A 21,366-nucleotide genomic window follows, 5' to 3' on the forward strand; every position below is an offset into this window, starting at 1 on the left:
ACAGTAGCAGGATAAAAACATGTAATACTAGATCTACAAAAATACGTCATCCCCGTGACGTCATCAAGCTCTGAATACGCATAATCAGGTTGAGACTACAATACCTATAATTATAGTATAGTAGTTAGTAATTGATGTAGTACTATGAGCGATCAATTTGTTCAAACATCAAAATCTGTCAAATGTCTTGCAATCAATACACGGTACAGCTAAAATTATGTGCATTTTGTGTTTCATCACTCATGGGACATTACGATTTTGACACAAATATAGACATATTTCAATTCTAGACTAACAATAACAGACACAACAACCACAGCGGTCCTTCATCCCATCACATGGAATACTGATAAGCATTGCTATTCTTTCAAAGAGCACTAAAAACATGCCTCTAAACGTTACACATGGACTTGATGATTTTAATGGCTGCAATGGTTAAACTTTGTTTTCTAACTGGCAATCAACATTTCCTCTTTACTACTTCTACATCCGCTCTGTGCATAGCCCCTATGTAATTGTTTGCTTGGCATTAGAAGTTGTCCGAGAGTATAGAGTAAATGTTACTTTTACATGGGCGAATTTGCGACGAAACACCAAGCCTACACCATTTATCTGTAACAATCCCTGCCCAAAGGGAGGTGATTCAATAGGATGTCTTTGTGAGTCTCGTGTATAGCTTAAGATTCCAATGTATTGTAGGATTTCAAGTAACTTAAAGACTCCGAGTACCTTTCTGCCTCACGTTTTCTTCTTCTTTCTTCCCGACGTCTTTGTCTTTCTAATTTTTCTCTTTCCAAGTCGGCTTCAGAAGACATATTGCTCAACAACTGAAGTTAGTCAGCACCGACAAAGTCCACCTCAATCCCGGAAGTCTACCTGGACAAATATATATAATATATGAAATGATTATTTATAGAATCATGTGTACTATTTCTTGTAGATCGATAATATTGACATGATTTGGAGATATATTAACTGAAATTGCTCCTAGGTCTTTCATTATGCTTTTGTAATTTGTAGAAAATCAGAAAGTGTACGATCCATAGACTGTCCGTTTCTTCTGACAGACTAAATGTTGTCCTAAAAGCGGTGTCAGGTATGTCATAGGCGGTTGACTCAATCATCAAATTAATACACCACATAATCTGCCTTCTTATACAGTTACATAACAGTTACATATCAATATTACAAGATTCTGTAATCACGGTTCATTTACTTTATTCTACATTTGCGTTATTTTTTTCCTGATAGCTAGATGCCTTCAGATTTCCTGTCATCAAACGGGTTGCGGTCACGTGTCACGAACACACTAATCACTCTTGATTGAAGATGATACAGTACACGTATTCGTCATCTCAATCACATACCAATACAGTTGTGTCAGTTGTCTAAGGGAGCATTTGCGTCTTTCAGTACCTCTTTTCAAAGGAAGCTCTGATGTTATCGTGAATTTGTAATATTGTAGTCTGTGGAAAATTTATGTTTTATATTTCGATCATAAGTAAAAACAAAACATAACCCATCACAGCAGATTTGAAATTGGCAGTGATGTGGTTTAAAGCACCTGGTACTTGAATCAACACAATTTTAACACATTTCTTTTTAATCCATACAGGTTGATTTAAGTCACTTTAAGGTAGTCAGATGATTTCAGTATACACTACCGTGAGGGAATCAGCTGACACGGACCTTGTTATTGAGCTATGCCAGTATAACAAACTATTCGGTCTTCATTTAAAAGTGAGGGACGAAAACACACCCCAGGGCATACATTACTCAGCTCGGACATACTGTTACGTCACTGTACGTAACCACTAGGTCATACAATGTATTTGTAAAACTATTTCGTCTGGGATGTTCGTCTGGAAGACGGCTCATTACAATTGTAACAATTGAGCAGAAAGAAAGAAGACAACCAAACCAAAGAGACAATGCTATTCAGCGAAACTACATCATTAATACAGCCAATCGATGGCAAATTGAAAATAAACTAGTTAATTCTTACTCTATAATTTGACTCTATTGAACTCATAAACTCAATAACAAGGCGGCCTGGGTTTGTTGATGTTTTTGTCGTTGGACGTTGTGAAAGAGGAAAAAATATATACATGCATACATACATACATACATACATACATACATACATACATACATACACACACACACACACACATACAGACAGACAGACAGACAGACAGACAGACAGACAGACAAGTGGAAACACGTTTACAAGAATGAAGAATGGGTGACAGGGACACTTCAAGCTTGATAACAAAATGTCCATCATGTTGTACTGACGATGCCCTCATATCTTCTCTGCGTTATCTTTACCAGGATAGTGTCTGAAATGGAACCTTCCGCGTTGGAAGTGGTGCTAATACTGTACTTGAAGCTTTATCTAAGTTCTAGACTCTGTCACTGCATGTCTCTCAAAACTTCAAATCAACGAACCACTTTCGATCACTTGTCATTATGATACCCTCTATTTATTGTCGTTATTGTCGAGGTCCATTGTCGACCAAATTAAACACGATTCTAGTACAAGTGCTCACCTAAAATGCCAGTGCTGAAAAACGTTCACATAACATAATGCCAGCCGACATTTTCACCCTCAGGTATAAGAGTAAAGTAATAGGACAGTCAGGTAATGGCCCACCGTTCTTGAATATCGTTTGTGAACATTATAAGTGATAGAACGGACACTTTTATTGACACGCGAAAGTCAATTGGTATTTGTGTGTGAGCGCAATGCCGAGGACACGAAATAGTTCACTTCCGACACCTAGACTGCAGCACACCTTATTACATATCCCCATGGCAACGGTGGTGCGCATCATCCCATTCCGTTTTTAATTTAATTGCAAATGACTTTAATTCTCACTTGTATACTTTGACCGGTGAACGATAGAAACTTTGTGATAAACTTGGACTGCATGGAGGGAAAATAACGTCGAAAGGACACTACAAGTGTAACTCGAACCTCCAAAATTTCCGCATGACTCACTCCTTCAAAAGATTTAAAACCGTATCATTACTGCTCTTAGTATATCTAAAGGAATGGAAAGTACACATTTTAAGGCCTTGGGTCAGGTCATGGGTGTTGTCGAGATACTCTAAGTTTTCTTATTATTATCGTCTAGTTCATGTTATTTTCGAAACTTCGCCATTTTGAGAGTCTGCTTACATGTTGTGCATTTATTTATGAACTTTCAACAAGGTAAAAACTCCAACTTCTTCGTAATCTCTGAGATTGTTACGTGGATGTATATGGTGTGTTTATGACGCTAATAGCCCCACAACACCAGGATTACAGAAAACTCCACCTTTTTAAGAATTACGTGCACACATTCCAAGGCACTCCGAAGTGTTTCAATGGTAAGTCGGACGAATTAAAATCCACTGTGCACCTTTTCATTGTAACAAAACACCCTTAGAACTTCACGTCTTCACTAGGACCTATGAATAGCATATTGAGCTTAATGAATACGCTTCTGGATGCCCAATATAAGCCAAACAATGGTAGAATCGTAATGACTTTCCTTGAGTCCACATTGAAAGCCGCTTTAAGACTTTCACTATAATTTGCATATGTTTAGCGTTTTCCCCAGTCAAAATTGATTTGTGTAGGTAACTGGGGTGTACTGACATCCGGGACTTGGGGTTCTGTCTGAAGGTGTTACCATCATCCTCATGGCATAGCCATGAAGCACAATCCTACTATATTATAAATGAAATTACATTGAGAACAAACTCCAAGACAACACCAACACTTTCTTCATCCGAATAAATTTACCTTGACGCTGTTGAGCACCTTTAGTATTATAACGACTTCATTGACGTATACAGCTGCTAGTAGTAGGGTTGTGCTGTAATGTTATTTAACAGTAGTGTTAAGCCAGTCAGTACGTTCTCCATGAAGCACTCTATGATACCTGTTAACAACAATATCAGGTACTTGAAAACATTACAGGTTGCACTTACCACAACACTTGACACTGAAATGTTTCTCTTCAAAGATGTGACTGTCCTATAAACTGTTCAGGCAGCGTCAGTGACCAGTGTTTGCATCGACGGGGACCTTTGAGTTGACGGCGTCTTTCCCTGCCACACTGTCACGTATTATGGAACGCGGACGTTCTGATTGGTTCATTGTTCTTGAGACATTGTCATGTAAATTACCGGCAGCGAAAGTATTTAGACTCCGAGCAATGGGCGGAAAGCGGTATTAATCACCTTTTCAAAAAACAGATTTATAGTTTATGAGGTGGAATTCTTGACCCGTTAATTTGTGCACATGCTGAGGTTCAGGTAATCAAGAGGACTCAGCAGAGAGCATTCAATATGAACTCCAAATACAACCGACTTTAGCCAAAGCAAGACGTGAAACATAGATCAGTTCCGTGCTCACTCATTTATATATACATCTATGGTTTTGTAATTGGCCAAATGATTTAAAGTGTCCCAAGATAAGACCTCGATTAAGATAATCTTATAATGCTAATTTCGATGAATGTATCTCCTTGCATTGTTAGCATGGTTGATTGTATGATGTACTCTATAATATCACCTGATAAATAATATAATCGAACTGTTCATGTAGTACATGTATTCACGAACACCAGATTTGAGTTTTGCCATTAGCAAGTTGTATTAGAGAATCCTTAGATATATTGACAGTCTACAGATGTCGTTTAAAATGTTGCAAAACTTCCCACCACCCCATCCCCCACGCAAACTTAGTTTTATACCCCATTAAACTTATCCCCTCCCCATGTTAATTCATTTTCTCCTAAAGTAAGAATGGTATGCAAAACACACAAGAGGGAAGAAATCGAAGGAATAAACAAAAACTTAGAGTAGAGGATCCCGGAGGTATGGCATACTATGTTACGAGAATGTCACATCTCACTACCATATAGATGTTCTATTCAGTGTAACCAAACACTGGAACTTCAGATAACGACTCTTTAGATAACACATCAGAAGTTTTCCAGGTGACTGGAATACCTGTGGTGATATATATAGGACTGTATCAAACATTCTTCGGCAAATACTAGTTTCCAAAGCACACTTGGTCACTTTGAGTGTGAATGTACTTTACTAATCATGTACTCCGAGTGTATGGTATATGAATGTTTTTTATAGTAAAGTGACAAACAAGACTGCTACCTGTGTTACGCACGTATGGTGAAATGCGCCCTCAAACACATATCAGTAGCAAGTAAGCGTTACGGAATATGGTACATGAATTGCCAAATCTCGTTACCTGTCTTCTTATAAGTAGTTTGTATCAATATAAGAAATTACACATCAAACATAATACGCTTTTTGCGGGCAGGGTGGGGGTGGGGCTGGGGTGGGGTGGGGTGGGGTGGGGTGGGGTGGGGCTGGGCTGGGGTGGGGTGGGGTGGGGTGGGGGCATTGTTCTGAATCATTAATTGATAAAGCATTAATGCATAAACCATTATGATGCTAACCATTATGCTGCTAATATATTCGCCAATGGCAACGGCGAATGATTGACATAGTTGTGATATACATTTAAAGGGTAATACCTTTCCATGAAATAGTAACGGCATTTTTATAAACTTTGGGATCTGGCCAGTCATTTCATAATTTTACATCACATGTCTTTCGCGGAATTGCCCAGAAACACCAAATTGAAACTTGTATTACATTCATTGCTCTGTGACTTTCTTAGCAGTGATTCGTCATTGCCTTATAGCAGTCAGCAGACATGCATGTGTATTCGATGAACAATACATATTTATCACTCCTAAGTGTTCATTAACCACAGATATACAGTCATATATATATTTTCTTTTTTCATCAAATACATTATGCATGTCTGCTAAATACCATAAGGCAATGCTGGACCACCGCTAACAAAATGAATGTGAAGCAATTTACAATATGTCGTTTATTGGCAATCGCATAAAAATTTGTACGTGATTTAAAATCATGAAATTACTCTCCAGAACCCAACGATTGCGAAATTGCCTTTATTTCATGGAGTGGTGTTAAACGTAGTGACTCGGCTGAATATTTAATGTATTTATGTCATCTTTAGCTTCACATACACACTCACATGCACTCACAATTACATACATACACACACACACACATACATACATACATACATACGTACGTACATACATACATACATACGTACGTACGTACGTACGTACGTACGTACGTACGTACATACATACATACATACATACATACATACATGCACACATACATACATACATACATACATACATACATACATACATACATACATACATACATACATACACTCATACATACATACATACATACATACATACATACATACATACGTACGTACGTGTACGTACATACATACATACATACATACATACATACATACATACATACGTACGTACGTACGTACATACACACACACAGACACATACACACACTCGTACGCACTCACTCACTCACTCACTCACTCACTCACTCACTCACTCACTCACTCACTCACAAAAACATTACACACAAACTATGTGAATTAGCAGAAATGTAACTTTATTACCAGTTACACATGAGTATATCTCAGGCCAGTTCATTGAAGATGCTACAAATAATGATAGGTTAATTCAATGAAATTAAAAATGCACAAATGTCTAAATTTACCTAATAACTACTGAAGGTACTGAATAAGGCTTCATTGCATGTGTATCTTAGTAAGCTTGTACATCACTTACTGGTCAACTTAATATCTTGGTTGCAGCATTCTACAAAGGTTTTATAAAAACTATACATGTCATTACACTAAACTGTACAAAGCAAGAAAGTAGACATAACTAGTACTAAACTTCCTCATCCAAACTTTGTTTTCTCTACTTTCTCTGAAGTAAACATACATAAATAAAAAGTTGAAAATTGCTCTCTTGGCATTTGATATAACCTGCGTGCAGTGGTTCGAGTACTTTCACTTTAAGATTCAAATAGTGTCCCTTCATGACAAAACTTTTCGAAAGGACAGCTGACTCAATAGGAAAGTGCAATGCTTTTTCCCCATTTTTCAGAAAATATGGAACCTTCCAGTACTTATCTCCTGAAGTATATTGGACTACCTTATTTTCGCAGCGGGGAGGGCATTGTCTTACAAGATATTAACACAAGCTGGTCTGTGTATTGTATGACTTCTCATGGTTTAACGTTTATCAAAAAGTTCCACTTTTCACGGAAAACAAATTCCACAGTTGTCATTTTATACATGCTCCCAAGAAGAACTGATTTTACAAGCTTTGGCTTCTTAAGATGTGGTCCTGTGCAATCTTGAAGAAAGGAACTCAGAAAAACAAACTTCTATTGGTGATAGGGCAAGATAAGAAGTCTGAAAGACAGGTGGTAGCAAGTATCATGTATCAAATAGGTATCAAATAGGTGGCTAATAGGAAAGCAGTACAAACAATCAAACTTAATAATCACCATGGTAACCTGCTCTTTGTCAGCCATGCCGACTAATAAGGAGACTAGTAACATGAACAAGCCCTTTTGAACAGTTTTGTCGGAGGAAATCTTTGTTTTTGTCTTTTTCATTTTGAATGCTTTTTTCCATCTAATCTACACAGGGTAGGATTCGTCAAGATCTTCTCTGGCCTCTGTTCTCCTACGAAAATGTTGCCTGGATTTCAGAAATAAGCCCTGGATGCTCGCTTCAAATTAGTTGAGATTTCAGAAGAATACTGTCGTTAAGCCTGCAAAAGGAACATAAAGCTTCAAGATTTAGATGATGTCCAAACAATACACTCAGTGGTCATTATATGTAGGTTAAATAATGCCAATCTCAATCCACCCAAAGCTGAAAGAAAGTATAGTTAATTAAAAATTACAATGGACCAGTGTGACACTAAAAATAAAAATAAATAAATGAAAAAATAAATAAATAAATAAATAAATAAATTAATGAAATTAAGTTATTGTAAATTATATAAAATGAAAATAAAGAGTATTAATACTTTTGGATTGTTTTGCTAAGTTTAATATATAGACCCAGTTACATCTGAACAGGTATCCATCACAGTTACATTTTACTTTCATTTTATACAACCGTAACACTCAAGTCAAGTCATTTAAACTATCTGTTACAATTTGCCTTTTTATTCACTGCATATCGATTCTTAAAACAACCGGGAACAACTTGCTTGGACTTTGACAAATGTATTTTAGTGACACATTTTCGTTAATGCTTTCATAGTTTTCTCAAATGTTTGTAACTCGTTCTTAAATTTAGGACGTTAAAGCAATTGACAGAAATTAAATGGCCAGTTAATACCTCGAATGCATTTCCTGGATCGCCACCATTGGCTTTCTCAAACTTCAAACAAAACATATTATCCCTAGTAGTAGTGTATACGAACTTTACTTCTGGAATTTCATTTGCAGATACATTTTATCAGTGAATAGATACAACACAGACACTGAGACAGAAAGTTAATCTTGGCTCTATAAATATTTCCAGAATAATCAACATATCTTTGTGCCTAGTAGATAAGATAAGGCGGTTGTTATATATAGAATGTTTTGTATCGTATAGCTTTGATCGTACAGACATCGTGTTTTGTTTTTACTCTTTATTTGGGTGCCAGTTCAGATATTAACTAGGTTGGAGTGAGAGGTGGGAACAAGCAACAATGACTCTTTTAACTAGAACAGAAATAAATTGACAGTATCTGTGAATGAAAATGAAAATATCAGTGTTATAAAACGAGAGTCCATGCTATGATTAACAAGTTAGAACACGCTTCAAGATGTGACGTCACTTTTGTATTTATAAATACAAACTTTTATACGTTACGCAAATTCGTACTTTATAACATGTGCCAATTACGAACATTTCCAAACGTGTCTTATTCATACAAACGAGCACAGCAACCAGTATTAGAAATTAAGGAAAATAAAATGAAAATACCATTTGAATACGATATTTGCATACTCTTTGTCTTGTGACAATCTCGATTTAGACGAAAACTACAAAACAAACATTCAACATTTTCCCATTCGACTTGAGAACAAATTTCAATTACGAAGTTAGTCAAACTATCTTGAAGTCACAGTATCTTCACGTAATACGCACACTGAAAATGTGAATAATTTTGATTGGATATTTCACCTTGAGTTGTTAGAAAATATTTGGTAAACATTAGAGGTACGTGGTATATGTAGAACATATTGTTGTTAATGAACACCAGAACTCAAAAGAATGCTTGTGCATACTCACATTCTCAAAGAGTCAGGAGACTATAGGGGCAGGGAGAGAGGGTTCTAACTTCCATCTAACAGCATGCTATATGAAAACATTCAACGATTCCACTAGCAGGAAAAGTTCGACTCATGCAGGGAAAACAAGCTGACAAGCTACAGGGAATCTTTATGGATTCAATTTTTATAAGACATTACAGGTTTCGTTCAAATAAATGAAATAGATTTTCCATGACTAAAAACTCTGCAGCTCCCTGTCACGACAAGACTACACCTGTCAGCTCTCCCCTAATGCTGAAAGTAAAAGATAACCAGTAAGTAAAATAAAAATCCACTGCTACCTTAGGCCTTCCATGTACATAGCTTACTGTGTATATTATTCGGTTGCACCAAATTTCTCCAATTTACCGCCGACATCACCACCTTTTATCACAGGTTTTTCTTTGCGTGGCGGTGGCTGGTACCATAGAGGAAGGAAAATATATTCATAAAAAAGATAATCAAAGTTCAACCAAGTGAGAATATTTACCTTTAAAATTCTACCTCTGAACGAAGGAATCCATTCTTACTTCTGGAAGGGGTTAATTGAGAATGAATAGTTATGAAACACAACAAACAAAAAAAAACAAAAAAAATGAAAATAATAATTAAGAATAGCAAAAGAAATAAAAAGAAAATTAGTACATGTACAATTGTGTCCTTGTGGTGATTGATTGACACTCTGTGGAAACCCTTTAAATAATATAATATATAAAATACATGATAATAAAGCAAAGTAACGATCATGCTCAATCGAACTCATGCAAATTAGCTATCAAGGAAGTGATGAGCACTGAGCTCGGTGCAGTAATCTGTATCTTCGTGTGCTGTTTCAAATTGCGTGCGAACATTCTTAGGAAACTGTCATTCTTCGTCCGAGTGGTACAGCAGCCACAGGGTACGTGAACACAAAACAATAACCTTAAAAATATTAAATGGTGTGAAGAAGTGCCTAAGCAGAAAAACACACTAATATTAATAACTAATTAAAAAAAACCAAATGAAATACTAAAGAAGCATCACAAAGAGGAAAACAATTAAGTAGTGCCAAAACGATATCTCTCTTTACTCAGTTACACTTTATAAACACAACCAGTGACTTTCTGAGAACAACATTAATAACACAGTATCAAATAATAAACAAACTCATTAGTCACTTCCAAAAAGATGTAAATTCCAAATTCTTTTGACCTGAGACCATAGTTCTAGTCATAACGTATAATTTCCCCCGGGTCAATATTTTGTATTACTTTCAAAGAATATATATTTTGTTTTCATTTTCTGGTGGAATAAATTTTAATTCATTGACAATTCAATTGAATCATAATCTGAAGGAATACATTGAATTTGGTTTCTCCTTACACTGGGTATTGACAGATATTGTACAGGCACGGTCATTAAAACATTATCATTTTAACTTTAAAACATTTATATAAATATCGATTAAAAGAAATTGTGTGTTATCTTATTTGTTAGATAAATGACATATCAATTATATTAAATTATGTATTACCACAACGTATTAATATATCAAATTAATATAATGTAATATAATATAGTATAATATAATATAATATATAATATAATATAAAATAATATAATATAATTATATATATATATATATATATATATATATATATATATATATATAAGTATTACTTTATATATATATATATATATATATATATATATATAAGTATTACTTTATATATATATATATATATATATATATATATATATATATATATATATATATATATATATATATATATGAATTTGGTAGAATGATAAAGTATTGTCTGGAATAGTACGATATCAACATTATAAAACATTGTATACATGGTTAAAAGATATTTGAAATAGGAGAATATATGTGAGTTTAATGAGTCAGGACATAAGAATACAAAGTCTTGTTGAACAAGGAACATTATTGATCCCATAAATTTGAGAGGTTTGGACTATACGAAGAAATAAGCCTGATTGATCAAACCATTTCCGAATATGACGTTTCTTAGTAGTTTTTGACAATGTAACGTTATGTACCTTACTCCAGTCTCACATGTTTACTTTGAAAAAAAAACAGCAACTTATCTCATATTTATATAATCTTTAGTTAAATATCACATTCATATTTTATCATCAATGTTTCCGACATAACACAATATGTACAATAATCAGTATAAGTTATTTTACAGATTGACTTGTTTGTTGTGATTTATGAATCACAGTCGCCGAAATTTGTAAAGGTTCACTCAACCCTACGTCGAAGTCTTGTTTGTCTGTCAGCGAGAAACAGAAATCGTGATCCAAGCACTTTACAGCAAATATTATTAATTAGCATTGTTCGTGATATATTGGGGAACACTGATGATATTACTAATGACTAATTAATTCGAATCAAACAGCAAAATAAAATCACAAATTCATATAACAAACTTATATCTATAACTATGCCAGGCTTAACAACTATGAACGAGCTGTGCACGTAAAGAAAGCAGTTATGTAATTTATGCATTAATAATGTACGTGACACACATAACCTCTTGTCTCAGTCTGTTGTAACCATTGATTTTTGCCTTGTGATAAACTATCATTACCTAATGCCATTTCAGAACGCTGACAAATATGTCTTTATATCACGTGATTATCTCTTGCCATGTGTTCTAAATGTATCTAACATGGTTCATCTACAAATAAGGTCTCTAATTTAGATCTATAGGATGTATAGCTATAGACTTTGAACAATAATAATATATGGGAATTTTTGTTGAGGAGATTGTCTGTAAGATCAGACCTGTCCTGCTACCCTATCAGCGAGCACTCATTGTAGTTAGGGCTGAACGACATGGCATATGACATGACGTATCTTACAGTCTATTGAGAATACACCACCTTAAAGAGGTTATCTGTCGTTTCAATACCGGAACAAAGAAACATTTTCCATGTGTATCCATTAATCCATCTGACCTCAGCAGAACTGTCAGAAAGGATATTGAATGGTGAGGGTGGGGACTACTCCATGTACAAAAAGTATACAGTAGACATCAACAAGGCAAAACTCAATATCTTATCATAATATGAATCAAATCAAAACATTCGAGTCAATGTAGCAATATCGCAATAATACAGACCAATTCAGTCATCATTGGCATTAGATGTAGTCATGGTCACTGTGTGAAAGAGAGAAATACATGCGTGCGTGCATACGTATCTACATAGATGTAAGCATGTACGTGCATTCGCGCGCGCGCGCACACACACACACACACACACACTCATACATACATACATACATACATACATACATACATACATACATACATACATACACCATTATATCTTTGTATGAGTGGCAGTTGTGCGAAAAGGTGAGAGTAATTGGCCAAAAACAGAATTTACAGTAGCCGATTTGAAAACGTTACTGTAAAATACTCACCTGTTCAGCTGCTGCCTCCTTGAATTTGCTCTTCCTACGAAGGAAATAATACAAAAGAACAATGGTAAGAATTTCATTGAATTACTGACTAATATGACAGCATTATCCACAACTTTAAATAAACTGTACAGGGATACACTGAATATATATATGCATTGGTACATGCAAAGTTTTGTGAACACATGGTTTGATGTTCGCATTTGTTCTAGCTGTTTTAATAGCCCGTATATCAAGTAACATTCGTCTGTATTGGCTACTTTTATGACAATTACTGAACATTTGCCAAATTATTGGTATATTCCTACAACGACGTTTAAGATTTATTAACGTTTCTTTTTCATGAACAGAACGGCATGATATATTTGGAAGAGAAAAAAATCTTTTAAAAGATAATTGACTTACTTGTCTGAGCTAGCAAGGAGCTTAGCAACATCCTTCTTGGGACTATGAAAAATAAAAATACGAGAGACATATGTCATTACAGTATATTCTAAAGAAATGCATCTAGTTAAATCTATTTGAATAAATGTGTCTAGTTTCGTTAAGAGGGCACATGGCAAAAAAAGATAAACCTGTTTCAATATTTGTAAGTCGGATATAAGACGGTGTTAGGATTACAGTGGTCATATGGATGAGGATCGGGTATATATTTTGGATTTTTAATTCATAAAACAATGTTATCATGGCTACCTACTTGAAAAAATCAACGTGAAACAACATATACCAAGTCCTTGTTTGTATCTCAATACATTACAAAAATCTAAACAAAACGTATAAAATGTTTGTTATTGTACGTACAATCACAAACATTTACACATTTATTAATGTTTTGCAATTTATTGAATTTACAACCAAGGACTTGGTATATGCTTTTCTTGGAAATTTCGAAAATACTTACGCATTCTTGTTCATATCTTTAATACGTTCATTCAGTTCATTGATCTACAACGGAGAGACAAGAAATATATTTGTAACCTTACGGGGAAAGGATACTCTGAACTAGGGACCTAGCTAGAAACCTTCCAGTAAACGTATCCTTGACTATTTGTACTAGAAACTGTCGACAACGCATTTAACGGAAGTTGCCAAGTAAGGCAAGTACGTCACTTCCGTCTAAGTTAGGATTCATGCTAGCTTCGTACTGATAAATGAAAGCGAATGATACCATCTCAGCTCAATTAACATCTACGTTTTGTCAAACATTGTGAATTCACAAGATATCCTTTCCATTTTTAACAATATAGAATATTCTGTTCATTGAGAAAAATACAAGAGATATAAGTGGAAGACATGTCCTATAATTATATCAAGAGCATTTCCGGTTTTATAAGAAAGGAAGAAAATATTGGTGACCTTGAAAGTTTGGAGTAACATTACGCGCACCTTAGAACCAATGACTTATCTATGCATGTTGTGAATTAGAACGATCAGGCAATAAATTTGATATTTTCAGTCCAAATGCGTACAACTTGGCGTGTGCTTGGTATACAAAGTATTATGCTTGTCATCTGATGAGTGAATTTACCTCAGATGTAAGTATCCGTAGTTATCTAGAATAATGCAACGCCATCAACGCGTCTACAATAATGAATACCATCACCGTTGTACTATGAAAAAAACCTAAAAAGTCAAACTTGGGTAAGGTTTGTGCATTCATTGTAAATGTGGTGAGTACATAATAAAGTTAAAAAGAAAAAAACGTGAAGATAAATTGTCCTCGGTCCAAAAACGTTGCAGTGCCAAAAGTTCCAACTTAGACCCAATTTACCTATGGTGATATCTTCCCCGGGGAGTGTAGAAAGTCAAAAATGGGACTTTGTCTTTTATATCTCTGGATATGTGATGGTAAGGCGGATCATAGGTAGAGTAAGGTTGAGTAAAGTATAGACTGTAAATTTCATTCAAATCAATTTTGCAATTTCTTCCATAATGTGACTTCTTCAAAACTATAGCAAGGTACTAAAAACTCTTACAAGACAGGAGATTTCACTTACATCATAAATTTGTAACTTCTTCCTTGAAGTCAAATCAATAATCCCATGTAATACAGCGTCTAACATTCCATGGAATTCACGTGCTTTCTCCTTCAATGAATCCTCGCTACTCATTACACCAACTTTCAATTCTGGAGTGTTGTTTGCAATGTGTTCTTCTCTTTCTCTAACTCTGTCCACCCCTGACTTGGTACTCGCCTTGGCCTTTTTAATGGTGTCCTGAATAAAAATAATAATTTATATAATAGACATATTATGAAAGTTAAAAGCTGCACAAGCTGGGATATTTTTTCATCAAGCAGCCAACACTATATTCACTAAAAAGTGATAAAAACACATTGTAGCTGTAAATCGATATTCTATATATGTGGTGTAGGGACAAGTTTAAATCTTGAGTGAAAGTTTGGTTTTGAATCTGCCGCCATGTTAAAACTGCACTAGTTTGTAACTGCAGTATCGTTTTTTTCGATCTGAAAACCACAATGTATTCACTGAAAAGTGTTAAAATACCAATAATCCTACATTGTATATGTTAATTAGTGGTCGATCATACCCATTAGTATTGGTTTAAATCGTGATCGCCGTTGAAGACGCTGATTTTTGGGTGCGGACCAAAATACCAATTTGATTTGATTTATCATGTATATAGCTACAAAAAAACACGTTCACCCAAATACGATGGTGATTCAATACTGTTCAGGGTGTATAATATTTCAAGTTGTTGTACCTAACATAGCAATTTTACAACATATGCTCAGTTGCAGCTATAAACTGAACTAACAGAACTATGAACTGGCCTCCGTGCGTACCAGTGTGCACTCTCTGTAGTAGAACGGATCTATGTATTCGATAAACTGAACTCTGTATATTGAATGCATCTCGTCATTTTTTTTTAAAACAACATTTGTACCAAATGACATCCATTGTGCTAAAACAAATATACATTATGAGATCCCAAAGCAACATCCAGATATGATTAATTTTCGTCCTCAGCTGCAGATTCAACTAATTGATTCCCAAAATTCGTACAAAATGCACCAATCTTTCCTTGATGCAAGGAAATAAGAAGTCTTGACACCATGGCAAATTTGGTCAGTATATTTGCATGTCACCAGCTGAATTTTAGTGTTTAGCTTCGTCATTGTGCTTGAACACAAAAAGGTATTAGAATATGTAAATATTGGAATTCACAGGAATATGCCTACCCTAGGTGATTGTTAAGCTTACTATAAGATAGTATATTATATCTTATTTTAAAGAAAGGGAATGCAAATTCATACCTTGATATCACCAGCTCCCTGGAGATGCTGTGTGCCTTGAAACTGCATTTGACGAGCTGCCTCTTTCGCCTTGCGTTTTTGGACAGCATCACTCTTGCGTTTCTCAAGCTCTTCCTTGCGTTTGCGTGCTTCTTCCTGAAGATAAATATCGATACTTTAGGTGATAATTAGGTAGTACAGATGTTTAAGCAGAGTTGCTTTCTTTGTATGCTTCCATTGACGATTCTTGCCAACTCTACCTGTTTTCATTAAAATTTATATCATGTTCAATATATCTGTATGCATAACTTTAATCTCAAATATTTGCGAATAATGTTAGTGCGTGTTGTCATTCATCTTTACACAAACGACTTGGATATCTGGTTTCGCAATGTCGTTAGCCAGAACAGCTAACATAATGAGCCAGAAAGCAAAAGTCTCTTGACGAGTATATTTTAGCGAATTTGTCTCAGAAATTTCTGCCAATCTGTGTAAAGTTAATACTACATCTTCTATATCGTTATTATTATGATCAGTGAGTGTAGGACGGTGGCCACTTGTTACTGATGGTGCAACACTGGTATGTGTAACGAGTCTCACCATAGTTCCATCCCTTTTGTATCCGAAACCTCAACTCGAATACAAATATATATCTGTGGTACAGTACAGTACAGTACAGTACAGTACATGTCGGGCTACTGTTCTCCATTCTTGTTTGAAGTGTGTTACATATATATCCAGCACTGTCAATATCATGACCCAATCTTATAATGGTTCATAACGTACTTAAATTAAGCCGTGGAAAACCTAGACCCAGACTTCCGATAAGACCATGAGTTCACAGCAAACATGGCCTCTCAGCCGATAAGGACGTCAAGCTCAACAATAGTTTACACCTACCTCAGCTCGAATTCTACTCTCTTCTTGCCTCTTTTGCATCTCTGCTTGTCTCTCCTTTCTTTCTTGTGCACGTTGTTCCTGCAACAAGCATAGCGCATGCATTAATCTTACAATCGGATATATTATGGTTAATGCTGACCTCCTATTAAACCCCATGAAGCGACAACATTACCAACGTTATAAACTGTAGTCAACATGTACTCCAAATCAAAGTGTACGATTGATTGATTGATTGATTGATTGATTGATTGATTCGTTCGTTTGATGGGTCACATGCATTGACCTCCCTGCAAGACAACTTACTCTTCTTGCTCGCAGCCTTGAAAGATCGTCCTCTATTTGGGCCTTCTCAGCACGATGTTTCTCCCAAGCTTCACGAAGTTGTTCCTCCTCCTCAGCCTTTCTCCTTTCTTTCATTTCCTGTATATACAAATCAAGAATTATTGGACAACAAAACTATGGAATATATAAATAATACTCAAATGTGAGACGCATTTCTCTCATTCCCTGTACATACGAAACAAGAATTACTGAACAACAAAACTATGGAATATATAGTAGCCGCCAAATGTGATTTAAAAAAAATAAAAATATTTCTGGGTATGATATAGGTTTGAAGTTTAAATGAATCACTTACTGTACTTTGGTTTTACTTTTTTCAAACCCAGTTTAGGAATGCCATGTCGATGACTTATTTTACATTGGGAGGGCTAATCTTGCTCGTGCTTTTTTTTTGAATAACCAGTAAATGTAGTTTTAAGTTTAAAGGTGATTCTAAATATTCACATTGACTTTTACTATTTTGCTAGACACCTTCTTGTGTAACATATTCTGGTTTATAATACTGAGACGAAACTCGTCCTCTCGATGACGTCATAAGACCCACACTTGAGAACAAAGGGCAGTCTTACTGTAAGTTCGTGTCTGCTCGGGTCGGTCACCAAGCGACATGCGACAGTGGAAAGAGTGCTTTCGGTTAATTATGATAGATACAAACTAAAACTATTGCTGCAACATGTTTTTATAAGCTATTGAATGGGCGTTGGTTTGATAATTGTACTCTCAATAAGGTGGCGTTTTTGAAGACTTCTATTAATTACCATACGTTATTTAGTACTTGTGTTTTCATCATAGAGTAGATGGTGATATCCAGAACACAGACACCACTAACACCCACTTGTGTAAACTATCACATCGAACTACAATAGTTTCAGTTTGTTGTTGTCTTAGCAAGGTGAAAGCTCGGTTTCCGCTGTAATATTTTATGTGGTGTGGTGTGGTGGTGGTGTGTGTGTGTGGGTGGGGAGGACATACATACCCTGATCTCGCGTTCAGCATCTGTCTCATGCCGCTCCTCTGGTTCACTCACTGACGGCATTGGTCTGTGAAAGAAATAAAGTTTAAGTTTAGGACGGAGTGAACGATTGGCGACGCAACTTAGCAAGTAGCGATTTGTGCTTGAGTTGTATGAATTTATGGACATAACATTTGTGGGAAAATGTTTTAGGATAGAAATCGTCATAATAACGTATTGTAGATTCCCAATTGTCATGTTTACAATCGAGTATCTTCGTATATGCCCAGATTACACATCTAAAGACAATTTACTCCTTGCAAATTGTGTTTTAAAAGTTTGGTTTATAAGTGGTTTAACTTGGACACTGTGCGATCAGCACTGGCCAGTCTTCTCTTGCCCTGGCTGACAGGGCGGCATGTCACCTTGTATCTTAACTGGGGCATGGAACTGAAAATCGTTGCACTGGTATAGCTCTCCATAGCCATACATAGGATGTTATACAGCGTAGTGCAGGTTACTGTTCACTTGCTGTGTTTGCTACAACCATTCACAGAATTACCGATAAGAAACTGCACTTTAAGTTTAATAGCATGATCGCTATTTCCTGCTACATTTTGTCTAAATTACATAAACCATTTAATACTGCAACTGGACGCAGACATGCGGACCATGCTTTGATGTCCGCATAGTGGCATATCAGTCGACACAATGGAGCAAGAAACTGTAGACAAAATGTAGCAAGAAACTGTAGACAAAATGTAGCCAGGAACTGTAGTCATCCAATCTTGCTATTTTAAATTGTAACATGTCCAGTTTCTTATTGGTTTCTGCATCTTTGTATCAAACAGAGCGAGTGAACAGTATCCTGCAACGTTCTGTAAGAGATACGCTTGTATGGTAAAGGATTTATAGATTACCTTTTGTGAAGTTGATCTTGTGTTGGTGGTTTTGGTGGTTCTGGTTCGGGTGCTGGTGGTGGTGGGGGTGCCGGTGCTGGTTCAGGCTCCGCTGGTGGTTCTGGTTCTGGTTCGGGTTCGGGTTCCGCTTCAGGTTCAGGTGCTGGCTGTTGATGACATATCAACAAATACTTTAATACATAAACTACGGTTCAAAATATACTAGTCACTTGTGTGTGGGCCAAGGATCCATTCTCTGTAGACTGTGCTGTAAGATGTTTGTATATTATCGAAATGTTCAGTCAATGAAGGCTTTATACTTATCTGTAGTGTGACTATAAATGAAAGTTTGCACCAATGATGGGTTTCATATACCGTTACTGTAGGGGTAACAGCATACCGGGTACCTCACAGGAAACCTCAGACCACTATAGATTCTCTATAGTTGTCTGAGAGGAAACCCATTGTTGTGTGTTGTTTATCGACGCAGGATTTCAGTCACAAAACCTTTATTGACACACAATTTCGGTGAATATAATATATACTACAGAGCCGATCCAGCAACGAAGTGGCCAGGGTTAAAATGATTCGAGTCGTTACTTGGTTACGTCATCTTAAGTTCTCCCAGGGTAGTCTTGACAACAGATCTTTGCATCAACGCAACATCAACTGATGACACGCTGTGTCTGATGGCAAAGATCAGTGGTAACTTTCACTCTCCAAACGCAGCATCACACAGAGTGAAATACAATACACAGAACAACATAAAACTGTAGTATTAGACACACAAACCGACAACAACTGTTATGAAATGTTTTAGCGACTATTCAATTCTAATATGTATACAAGCACTTTCATATGTTATCAAATTTCGTGGCCTAGTTAAAACCTTGATTAATTATTTTATCTATTAAATTACCGGAGAATGTTTCAGAAGTACGTATATACATAGTTGTACTATGATCGCAAGATTCATTGCCTAAATATTATTGAAATTGAAATAAATTGACACTAGCTTGCCATCGTCAATCACTAGTCATCGAAATCTCGTGTTATACCATTTTATTGTGAAATCAACGTATATACGTTTATTGAATTGTTTACAATTATGAGCCCCCTAGGTGTACATGGATAATCATATATATATATATATATATATATATATATATATATATATATATATATATATATATATATATATATATATATATATATATATATATATATATAAAATCATATAATCAAAACTGTATGGTTCATATTATTTATATATAATCAATTTAATAAAATAAGATTAAATAAGATTAATCAATGAATTGATTGATTGATTGATTGATTGATTGATTGATTGATTGATTGATTGATTGATTGATTGATTGATTGATTGATTGATTGATTGATTGATTGATTAAGTTTTGACAATTACTTGACTAATACATTTTCCAACTCTAGCCATATTTGCGTGTATAAGCTATCAAACAAATCACACAACAACTTGTATAGGTTAGTCACACTAAATCGTGCAGGAATGTCTACATCTCAGGAATTATCACATGAATACAAAATTAGTTTTGCCATCCATATATGGTAACCCATGGTTACCCATATATGGATGTCACTACGCTAAATCGGAGGGGACAAACAAACGAACAACGTTGTTCGGGTGTCATACAGCATTACCACAGGGACTTGGAGAATACCACAAATTGGTGCATAGCACTGCTTATAGTCCTGTAGAGCTTTGTGCTGTATATTAAAACTAACTTTTGCCACTGTCTGCTATCTAGGTGTTGTAAACAATATTTAATCAGTAACTCATGTTGATGGAACATTTATTATTGAGATTCCATTTTGTTTTGGAAATGCCAAAGCTCTGGAATACATAATCGCAGCCAAATATGACTTTTGATCTCAATGAACGACTTTGGTTATGATAAACATAATGAAACTTGCAAAATGTTAATGAACTACTTAGTATGTTTTGATGTCATAAAAACTGACATATGTAAATGAGCTACTTATTATGCTTTGTTGTCATATGACTAAAACTGACATATGTAAATGAGTTACTTAGTATGTTTTGATGTCATATGACTAAAACTGACATATGTAAATGAGCTACTTATTATGCTTTGATGTCATATGACTAAAACTGCCATATGTAAATGAGCTACTTATTAAGCTTTGTTGTCATATGACTAAAACTGACCTAGGATGTTGCATAGCACATTTGACCTATGAACTCTTGGATATTTGAATAATCGCTTACATCAAATGCGCATGTCAGCAACAATTTGTGACGCTTATTGTG

The 21,366-nt window shown here is 35.4% G+C and overlaps 1 protein-coding gene across 6 annotated transcripts in view; it reads right to left on the bottom strand.

Annotated features, from left to right (window-relative positions):
• Positions 1-6,531: 6,531 nt before the first annotated feature.
• The window catches only part of LOC144447939 (uncharacterized), a 21,767-nt gene continuing 6,932 nt past the window's right edge, over positions 6,532-21,366 (bottom strand). For 4 of the 6 annotated variants that reach the window (XM_078138052.1, XM_078138051.1, XM_078138048.1 and 1 more), the window contains 11 exons: positions 19,077-19,222; positions 18,181-18,244; positions 17,166-17,282; positions 16,863-16,940; positions 15,984-16,118; positions 14,704-14,922; positions 13,608-13,651; positions 13,112-13,153; positions 12,710-12,743; positions 9,576-9,691; positions 6,532-7,730 (listed from right to left, as the gene is read on the bottom strand). In XM_078138052.1, coding sequence (XP_077994178.1) covers positions 9,611-9,691; positions 12,710-12,743; positions 13,112-13,153; positions 13,608-13,651; positions 14,704-14,922; positions 15,984-16,118; positions 16,863-16,940; positions 17,166-17,282; positions 18,181-18,244; positions 19,077-19,222 — 960 coding nt within the window. In that variant the 3' untranslated portion in view covers positions 6,532-7,730; positions 9,576-9,610. Of the gene's footprint in view, positions 7,731-9,575; positions 9,692-9,763; positions 9,806-12,709; positions 12,744-13,111; positions 13,154-13,607; positions 13,652-14,703; positions 14,923-15,983; positions 16,119-16,862; positions 16,941-17,165; positions 17,283-18,180; positions 18,245-19,076; positions 19,223-21,366 lie in introns of all 6 variants that reach the window. The other 2 variants (XM_078138049.1, XM_078138050.1) reach the window with 2 other exon arrangements.

The sequence above is a fragment of the Glandiceps talaboti genome, chromosome 17 (genome assembly GCF_964340395.1).
Source record: "Glandiceps talaboti chromosome 17, keGlaTala1.1, whole genome shotgun sequence".
Lineage (NCBI taxonomy): Eukaryota > Metazoa > Hemichordata > Enteropneusta > Spengelidae > Glandiceps > Glandiceps talaboti.